Genomic DNA, 10,320 nt, shown 5'->3' on the forward strand with positions numbered 1-10,320 from the left:
GAAACTTTTTTATACATACTTTATCACATGATGTTAATGTGCATTTCCTGTTTTGCATTTCCATCTCAATGACTTTAAAAGTTTCATCTTATAATAAGTGAACTTTGCGGATAGTATTTATAGTTTTATTTAAATATCATAAAAAATCTCTTTGACATATGGAAGATCACCGATCATGGCTGTTTTTATGTTAAGATCAATATCCTGATTTAAAGGAAAGTTAACTAATAATTGTGCATTGGCTGGAAATTTTAAAATTATGGAAAATAAGCCTAAGTTGTTTTTAGACATCAATGAATTCATTTCTTTGTGTTGATCATTTGTTTTCTATTTCAGGAGAGTATTTGCACAGCATGCCGAGTTTACTGGTGCTACAATGTCAGTGTGTATGACTGTTGGCCTTGCAATAGGGTCATTGATAGGACTATTGATTGTGAGACTACTCTAAAATACTTCTAGGATATGGTGCTTTAAAAACCTATCAAGAATGTAAACTACTTGTAGTATTGGAATCACACTGTCTGAGTTTTGTTGCTAAGTTTTAGTCTATACATTGGTTATATCAACTACTTCTGCATGGAAATTACACAAATAATCCAAATTTTACACAGTAAAAGATACTGCCATAGGCAATTTAAGGTGATATATCTTTTATACTCTGAACTACAAATTATGGGGGTATATAGATATCACCCCATTGTCTGTCCAAATTTCTTGTAAATGAACTTCTCAACTAATCAAGGGATTTTGATGTAATTTATAGGTAGGTTGGGCATCTTATTTAGATGTCTCTAAAAGAATGTAATTAGTGTCAGAGGACTCCAAAGGGAGATAATCCAACTTAAACCAAAGAGTTTTACATGTTGAAACCTTGTAATCACAAGTCCTCCTAAACAACAAAAGGGATTTTGATGACGCTTTAAAAGAATATTGGGCATCATATGTAAAAGATATCATATGAAGATAATTGAACTTGAGAAATTTTCAATTTACATTTAACTCAGTTTGAAGTAGGGGTTATTTGTGATCTTGCTCACAGTATTTCTAGTTGTATCTTGCATTTCATGCAAAATAAGGTTAGAAAAGGACAAGCTCATGGCAAATTGAAACATTTCAAAGTAAATTACCATTTTCAAGCACGTATATTGATTACAACATTAAAGAAAGTTTGCCTGATTAGTTTAGGATAATCAAGTTGTACTATCATATTCCACTTTTACAACAAACACTCCTGTCTGTAATAATTTTGATGTTAGGGCTATTTTTACCCCCTTATTGATCTAATATGCTGCATTTTGAAATCTATGGTAATGCATGCTGCAGTAGTACTGATATAAGGATGAGCCTCTGAACAAGGCTAAATTATCCAAACTGGTATATTCATATTGTCAAGTTCATTGTTATTGTTTTTTTACATTCAATTTCATACTTTGACTGGTGTTTAATGTAACATGTAAAATTTAATTTTTATATTATGTAAGTATTAAATTATAAGTAGCTAGATCTGAAATAGATCTGAAAGCAATTCTCCATACAAAATGTATGTTTACCTGGATTTTTTTTTCTAAATATTAGTCAGAGGATAAAATCTGTTTTTATTAGCTCGCCTGGCTGAAAGACCATGTTAGCTATTGCCATTATTGCCATTACCGGTGTCTGTCATCGTCATCTGTCGTCTTCTCATCTGAAACAATTAATAGAATGTAACCAAACTTTGCATGAATATTCCTTAGGGTGTTTTTAACTATCTTTGTGTGGGGATTTTTGATCTGGCAAAAAAATATGGCCGCCTTTACTATGAATAGGGGTCAAATTGCAGAATTTTGGAAATAGCTCAATAAGAGTTGCGTTTAGCTAAAATCTGGCAAGGTAAAATTTTTCAGCAGGATGGGATTGACCTACACCTAAATTTTCAGAAAGATCTGTTGATGGATGAATGAATTGTGGGTACTGAAATGGATTTATTTCCTGAATTTTACATTTCCATCTTTGAAAATCTTCCCCTCTGAAACTACTTGTTGGATTGAAACAGAACTTTGCATGAATGTTATTTAGAACATTTTTCACAATCTATGTGTGGGGATTTTTGATTTTGCAGAAAACATGGCGGCCTTTACTAAAAATAGACCATAAAGGTCAATTTGCAGAATTTTGCACATACTCAAAAGGAGTTAGGATTATCTAAAATCTGGCAGGAATAAAACTGTTTAGCATGATGGGATGGACCCATGCCGAAATTTTCAGAAAGCCTTGTTGATGGATGAATGAGTTATGGGTCCTGAAATGGATTTTTTTTACTGAATTTTACATTTCCAACTTTGAAAATCTTGCCCTATGAAACAAAAAAATGGATTGAAACGAAACTTAGCATGAATGTTATTTAGAACATTTTTAACAATCTGTACATGGGGATTTTTTATCTTTCAGAAAACATGGCCGCCTTTACTAAAAATAGACCACAGGGGTCAAATTGCAGAATAACTCAAAAACAGTTAGGTTTAGCTAAAATCTAGCAGGGAGTAAAATTTTTCATTATGATGAGATGGGCTTATGATAAAATTTTCAGAAAGATCCATTGATAGATGAATGAGTTATGGGTCCTGAAATGGATTTTTTTCTAGAATTGTTTTATTTCCAACTTTGAATATCTTCTCCTCTTTAAGTACTGGAAGGAATGTAACCAAACTTCGCATGAATGTACCTTACAGTATCCTTAACAATCAATTTCTGAGGATTTTTAGTCGGCTAAAACCTTGGCCAATGTTGCTAATAGGGGGTCAAATTGATGATTTTTTTCTGAAAATAAACAAATTCTGACAGGGTAAAATTGATCAGCATTGTGAGATCCATCTTTGCCAAAATTTTCATGCCCTTGAAGAGTCAAAAAATGTCTATGAGAGATTTATTTTATTATAATATGAAAATCGTGTAGATAACTAAGATGCTCTCTATCGATTAAAGCTGCGTTAGCTACCAAATTTATTCAGTTCTGATTCTACTGAATTTTGCTTATTCAAAAAAAATAGTTTGTAGTAATGCATACAAATTTATGTAGGTCAACTTTCTGTCTTGCAAGACAATAATTGTATTGACACCAATTTCATATATTTAATGCATTTTATTTGTTGATATCAAATAAAATTATACAGGAAAAGTAGAAATAAATTATAATTCAAAGTTAAGGCATATTTCAATGGCAACAAAACTCATGAAAATGACTCTAATGCAGCTTTAAATGATTCTGGTGAATAGTACAGTAAGGTCAAGAATCCAGCTTAAGAAAGCTAAAAGGACTATATTTGACCAGGTGAGTGATTTAGGCTCTCTAGAGCCTTTAGTTACATTTTTAGCTCACCTTGCCAAAGGCCATGTGAGCTATTGCCATCACTTGGTGTCCGTCGTTGTCCGTCGTCGTTGTTAACAATTTTTCAAAACTCTTTTCCTCTGAAACTACTTGACCAATTGGAACCAAACTTGGTATGAATGTTCCTTGGGGTATCATGCATAGAAATAGTATGGGGATTTTTGATCCTTCGAAAAACATGGCCACCGTTATTAAAAATAGAACATAGGGTTTAGACAGTAGTTTTTTGCATATATCTCCAAAATTGTTAAATTTATCCAAATTCTGATTGAGTAAAAGTGTTTTGTTTGATGAAATCTATCTGTGGTAAAATTTTCATTTTAATCTTTTCAGCCAACTTGGAGTTATTGCCCTTTTTCGATGTTTTTTTGCTATTTTTAATGTTATTTCTTCCAAAATCTTCTCCTCTGACAGTACTTGACCAATTGGAACCAAACTTGGTATAAATGTATCTTGGGGTATCGTGCATAGACCTGATGTGTGGGGAATTTTGATCTGTTGAAAAACATGGCCGCGGAAAATACTGAAAATAGAACATAGGGGTCAGACAGTAGTTTTTCACATATATCTCCAAAACTATTAGGTTTAGCCAAATTCTTTCAACAACTGAAACGATCCTTATTTTTAGGACTACAAAAGTCTTCCGGCATAGAAGTTGTCAGACGCCTCCTTATAAGAGTTATTGCCCTTGAGAGGGGAAAATGACAGATTTTTTTTTTTTTTACAGTTTTCAGCCAATGTCTTGAAAACTATTATAGATTTCAACTTTCATTTGCTGAAATGATCCTTATGATAAGTCCTATCAAAGTTTTCGTGAGTCAAAATTGTTGGACAGCTTCTTGTTTAATTTGTTGGCCTTGAGAGGCAAAATTCAAACAGGTGAGTGATTCAGGCTCCTGGGTGCCTCTTGTCATTGGTTTAAAGTAACTGTACTCTGTAAGAATGTGTAGTAACATTAATATATTATACATTTCTTTACCATTTTGAACCACAATATCTAGATCTGTTATATTTTGTATGGTACCAAACAAACCTGAATCTATACTGTAAATTAGTTTGGTATTCATCTGTATGAATGTACATTACAGCAAATGTATAGTGGATGAGTAACTGGTTTTATAAATGTATTTGTACATTACAGCAAATGTATTGTGGATGTATGAATGGTGTTATAAATGTGTTTGTATATTACAGCAAATGTTTAGTGGATGTTTGAATGGTTATATAAATCTTTATATACATTACAGCAAATGTATAGTAGATGTATGAATGGTTATATAAATGTGTTTGTACATTACTGCAAATGTATAGTGTATGTATGAATGGTTATATAAATCTTTATGGTTGACATTGCATTGTCAATTGGTCTATGTAGTTGTAAATAATGCTAAACATTCAACTGACTACAATTTAAGGCGGAATGAATAATCAATATTGTTATTTATTATACTTTTTTTCATTGATGTTAAACTTCAGGGATTTTTTAAAAGGTTTTCCAATTTTTTTATGTCAGTGATTTCAAGTATCTAGACATGTATATTGTATATATTTTATAATGTTAAATTAGTTATCTCCCCTTGATATTTGCTCAGTCCTAATATAAAAGGATTATGATACATCCCTTCCTTATAAACATTACTTAAAACATGATTCTTTTTAGGTTTTTTTTGCTTCTTCTTATGGCATATGACACACACATTTTACTTCTGACTAAAAACTTACTTAAAAACTTCTAACAGATTTATAGGAATGACTTGAAAATGTGCCACAGCATGATGAGGTGAATGATGTGGTCACACATTGACTTCTTGTTTACATGATGAGGTGAATGATGTGGTCACACATTGACTTCTTGTTTACATGATGGGGTGAATGTTATGGTCACTAGTTTACTTCTTGTGTACGTGATAGGGTCAATGATATGGTCTCACATTGACTTTTTGTTTACATGATGGGGGTCAACAGTGTGGTCACTAGTTGACTTCTTGTTTACATGGTGGGATGGTGTGGTCACTCATTGACTTTGTGTTAACATTATGGGGTCAATTATGTGGTCACATATTGACTTCTTCTTTACATGATGTGGTCACATGTTGACTTCTTTACATGGTGGGGTCATTGCAGTGATCACACATTGACTTCTTGTTACATGATAGGGTGAATGTTGTGGTCACACATTGACTTATTATTTATGTTTAAAAGATAAAGCTGGTTAAAGTTTGAATAGTGTGTTCATACATGTCCTTACTGGTCAGGGTTTGACCTCAGCATTTATATCAAGCCTTGCCATGTGAAACATTTTTTATTTTGCCACTTTATTAACACCAGTGTGATCTTGTGGATACAATCCTTTAAGTTTGAACAGATATCAGTCATTATGACCGTAAGTTGTTTACCCTCTAAATTTACTGTAAGGTCATCATAATTGACAGCTATTGAAACTTAAAAGAACTGTGTCCAAAAGATCACACATGTTAAGTGGTAATTAAGTAGGACATATAATGTAGGGCAGAATTCTACCTAGGAAGCTATTTAAATTGCTCAGAAACCTGACAAGATTTGTACTTTCACTATAATTCAAATTGTTATACAACATTATTATTCTGACAATGAATATGTGTTATATATAAAATCTATTTCTTAGCAAACCAATTAATTATACCTGTGCTTTTGTTACTATACCCGTATAAAAATTCAGTGCCCTGTTACACTTGGACACTATGGGTGATTCATATATCTTAACTGTAATACATGAAATGATGCAATAGTTCTATAATAGCATAATAAAATAATCATTTTAGATCAATTTGTTCTATCTTATCTTTGAAATGCATTTACTGATTTCATGAATAAATTATTACTTACTTAAAACTTAAAGTTTTTGCAGTTTAACAATTGTATCGATTTTTACTCAAGATTATACTCACTCAGAAACTGAATCCAGATTTGAAAAAAAGTAATGCATGTACTTGTATTCATTAACAAGAAGCTCTTGAAGAGCCTGAATCACTCACCTGGCAAACCATGCTCTATTAACTCAGTCATGTTTGACCAGATAATTGCATCAAAAAGAGCATATATCAATGAATACTGCAAGTTCAACTGAGTAAAATGTATGAAATGCTTTTAAAGTGTTTTTAGAAATTTTTGAAAATGGCTATCTAGAAAAAAATTTCGTCATCACTATTCAACTTAGAATACCATATTTCTTAGAGAAATAAAAAATCGTTGGAATTCAAGCAACTAGTGAAAATGGCCATAAAATGGCTAGCTAAAAATTACTTCAATACTGCCAGTCATCTCAGATTATTATGTTTATTTTATGAGAAACTTTCATCTTCACTATTCTTCAAAAGTTGAGCAAAAATTAGCAAAAAAATTCATTTTGACTCCTATGTTCTATTTTTAGTAATGATGGCCATGTTTTTCATCTGATTAAAAAATTTTAAACAATCAGTTTGTGAAGGATTTCCTAAGGAACATTTATGTTAACTTTCATTCTTCTGAGAAGATTTTCTAAGTAATGCATGTGGAAAATGAAAAAAAATCTGTTTCAAGGCACAGAACTCCTGCAAGGATGAAGAATCATTTTGAACATTTCGGCTTAGGTCGGTCTTCTGGTAGTGAACAATATTAAACCGCTGACAAAATTTTGCTTAATTCAAGGGCTGTAGAGTTAATTTCAAAAATTTATTTTGATCCCTATGTTCTATTTTTAGCAATCATAGCCATGTTTTTCAATGGAAATTTTAACAATCAGTATGTACATGGTACCTTAGCCCACTTTCATTAAATTTGGTCATAAGGGTTTTGAGAAGAAGATTTACAAAGTTGTAAATGTGAAAAATTACAAAAAAAAATCTGTTTCAAGGTCGTTAAGGGGATAACCATTAGATTCTATGGTGGAGGTTGGGGCAAATTTTTCAGAAATTTTATTTCCAGCCTGGTGCAAGTGAGGTTATTTCTTTTCATCATAACCTTGGCTAGATTATTAATTTTATTTATATTATATGGTTTGGGTTCTATATCAAAGCATGTGTTACTTTTTATGTTTATTAAAGAAGACATTATTAAATGAAGTTCATTCTCTATAATACAAGGCATAGTCTCTACTATATTTGACAGGTGGCATTCCTGTACATGAAATATGTCCCAAATTTAACAGGAAATGTTGCAAAGGACTTTTTTAGGGGACAGATTTGCATATCTATGTATATGAATGAAATTTACAATATCAATATTCAACTACACATTACCCCAGTAAAGTCATTTATGTACAGAGGATTCCACTTAATTGCATATCTGATTATTAATTGCATTGCATTTTAAAAACCAAATCATTTCCTGTTTCTTCCATGTTAAAATTTCCTCTTAATTGCATAGGTCTCAACAGACATTCCTGTTTATCGCAGAATTTTTTCCAAAATGTAAAAAAAAATATAAATGTATTAATTTTTGCAATTTCTGAAAAGTCAATATGTTCGTGGGTATTAATTTTTTCAGTTTTTAATGGTCGAAGAAATAAAGTTTTTCAATAGTCTTGGGAGTGTGTGATTCCTCTTTTGATCACTTATATTTATTTTACGTTCACAGTATAGGAGAATAAGACCATTACATCATACCAAAAGTTAACATTCCTGATAATAGTATATTCCTGGAATTGCATGATTTTTTCTGGCAAATTGGGTATGTGATTAAGAGGAATCCACTGTATATTAATATTACCATGAGTGACTATTAGGGTGTTGTATAAAACTTGTGGAGTATTTAAACATGTATATTTTTCTGATTTATGAAACTATGGCAAGTGTAGTGAGCCAAAATTTTTTAAAAGTATTGGGCAGGTTAGGTTTGTGCAAAATACCTTGAGGAACAACCATGCAAAGTTTCATTCCAATTGGTCAAGCAGTTTAAGATGAGAAGATGTTTGAAAAAAGGAGACGACGATCGCAAAGTGATGACAATAGTGCACACTCCCTTTAGGCTTGGTGAACTAAAAATGTACACAATTCATTACTAATGATTTATTTTTTATCCAGTTACAATATAAAGGAGAACCTTAAATAATGGTTTAGTTATTGGCTATATTATATATTTCATCAACAAATACTTTCATGTTTTTTTTTTTTTTTATTTTGAATGACAAGAAAAGTGGAGGTTATGTACATTTCATCATCAGTGTATTGTAGCAAGGTTGTAATGGAAAATGGATAGTTGTATGTCTATGGTAGCTAATCTGTAATGAAAGGTGGATAGCTGTATGTCTGTGGTAGCAAGGTTGAAATGGAAGGTGGATAGCTGTATGTCTATGGTAGCTAGGCTGTAATGGAAGGTGGATAGCTTTGTGTCTATTGTAACAAGGTTGAAATGGAAGGTAATGGAAGGTGGATAGCTGTATGTCTGTGGTAGCAAGGTTGAAATGGAAGGTGGATAGCTGTATGTCTATGGTAGCTAGGCTGTAATGGAAGGTGGATAGCTTTGTGTCTATTGTAACAAGGTTGAAATGGAAGGTAATGGAAGGTGGATAGCTGTATGTCTGTGGTAGCAAGGTTGAAATGGAAGGTGGATAGCTGTATGTCTATGGTAGCTAGGCTGTAATGGAAGGTGGATAGCTTTGTGTCTATTATAACAAGGTTGAAATGGAAGGTAATGGAAGGTGGATAGCTGTATGTCTGTGGTAGCAAGGTTGAAATGGAAGGTGGATAGCTGTATGTCTATGGTAGCAAGGTTGAAATGGAAGGTGGATAGCTGTATGTCTATGGTAGCTAGGCTGTAATGGAAGGTGGATAGCTTTGTGTCTATTGTAACAAGGTTGAAATGGAAGGTAATGGAAGGTGGATAGCTGTATGTCTACTGTAGCTAGGATGTAAGGAAGGTGGATAGCTTTGTGTCTCTTGTAGCAAGGTTGTAATGGAAGGTGGATAGTTGTATGCCTGTTGTAGCCAGGCTGTAATGGTAGATGGATAGTTATACGTATATTATAGCTAGGCTGTAATACAAGGTGGATAGTTGTATGTCAATCGTAGCTAAGCTGTAATGGATGGTAGATAGCTGTATGTCGAGTATAGCTTGGTTGTGATGGAATGTGGATATCTGTATATCAGTTGAAAACAGGTTGTAATGAATGGTGGATAGTTGTATGTCAATTGAAGCTGGATTGCAATGAAAGGTGGATAGTGCAGTAGTTTGTCTATTGTAGCTAGGATTTAATGAAAAGTGGAAAGTTGAATGTAGCTTGGTTGTAATGGAAAATTTAATGTTGTGTGTCTTTTTTAGGCAATAGTTGTATGTAGCTAGGTTGCTATATAGGGTGGATAGTTGTATGTCTTTTTAGCTCACCTGGCCGAAGGCCATGTGAGCTATTACCATCACTTGCCATCCGTCATCATCCGTCATCATCCGTCCTCATCGTTAACAATTTTTCAAAATTCTTCTCCTCTGAAACTACTTGACCAATTGGAACCAAACTTGGTATGAATGTTTCTTGGGGTATCATGCATAGAACTGATATGGGGATTTTTGATCCGTTGAAAAACATGGCCGTCGTTACTAAAAATAGAACATAGGGGTCAGACAGTAGTTTTTCGCATATATATCTAAAACCGCTAGGTTTAGCCAAATTCTGACGTCGGGGTAAAAATGTTCCTCATGATGAGGTCTATCTATGGTTAAATTTTCATTTTAATCTGTTGTGGTCTCACTAACCACTTCTAACGTTTCCATTACTTTACATGTTAAAAAAGTAATTTTCAAAGTCTCACTGTGAATTCCCAGGACAAATGACATCTTAAAGCTGCACACCGTTGCGAAGCTTGGAAAATAAGGCTTCCAAAATCATTATGCTAATGGTACGATCATAGTAGAAATTCTTCACAAAATTTACTTGAATAAATAATACTGAAAATCCACATTTTTACCTGTTCTGCTAACTGACAGCATGGAGGCAAATTACTCAC

The 10,320-nt window shown here is 32.8% G+C and overlaps 1 protein-coding gene across 3 annotated transcripts in view; it reads left to right on the plus strand.

Moving 5' to 3' along the window:
- LOC148623364 (equilibrative nucleoside transporter 3-like) overlaps positions 1-6,170 on the plus strand; it is a 31,339-nt gene extending 25,169 nt beyond the window's left edge. For all 3 annotated transcript variants that reach the window (XM_088565185.1, XM_088565187.1, XM_088565186.1), the window contains one exon: positions 337-6,170. In XM_088565185.1, coding sequence (XP_088421311.1) covers positions 337-448 — 112 coding nt within the window. In that variant the 3' untranslated portion in view covers positions 449-6,170. The remainder of the gene's footprint in view (positions 1-336) is intronic.
- Positions 6,171-10,320: the final 4,150 nt, after the last annotated feature.

Source organism: Perna viridis, chromosome 2 (assembly GCF_037379345.1).
Source record: "Perna viridis isolate PV_CMFRI_1.1 ecotype Kerala chromosome 2, ASM3737934v1, whole genome shotgun sequence".
Classification (NCBI taxonomy): Eukaryota; Metazoa; Mollusca; class Bivalvia; order Mytilida; family Mytilidae; genus Perna; species Perna viridis.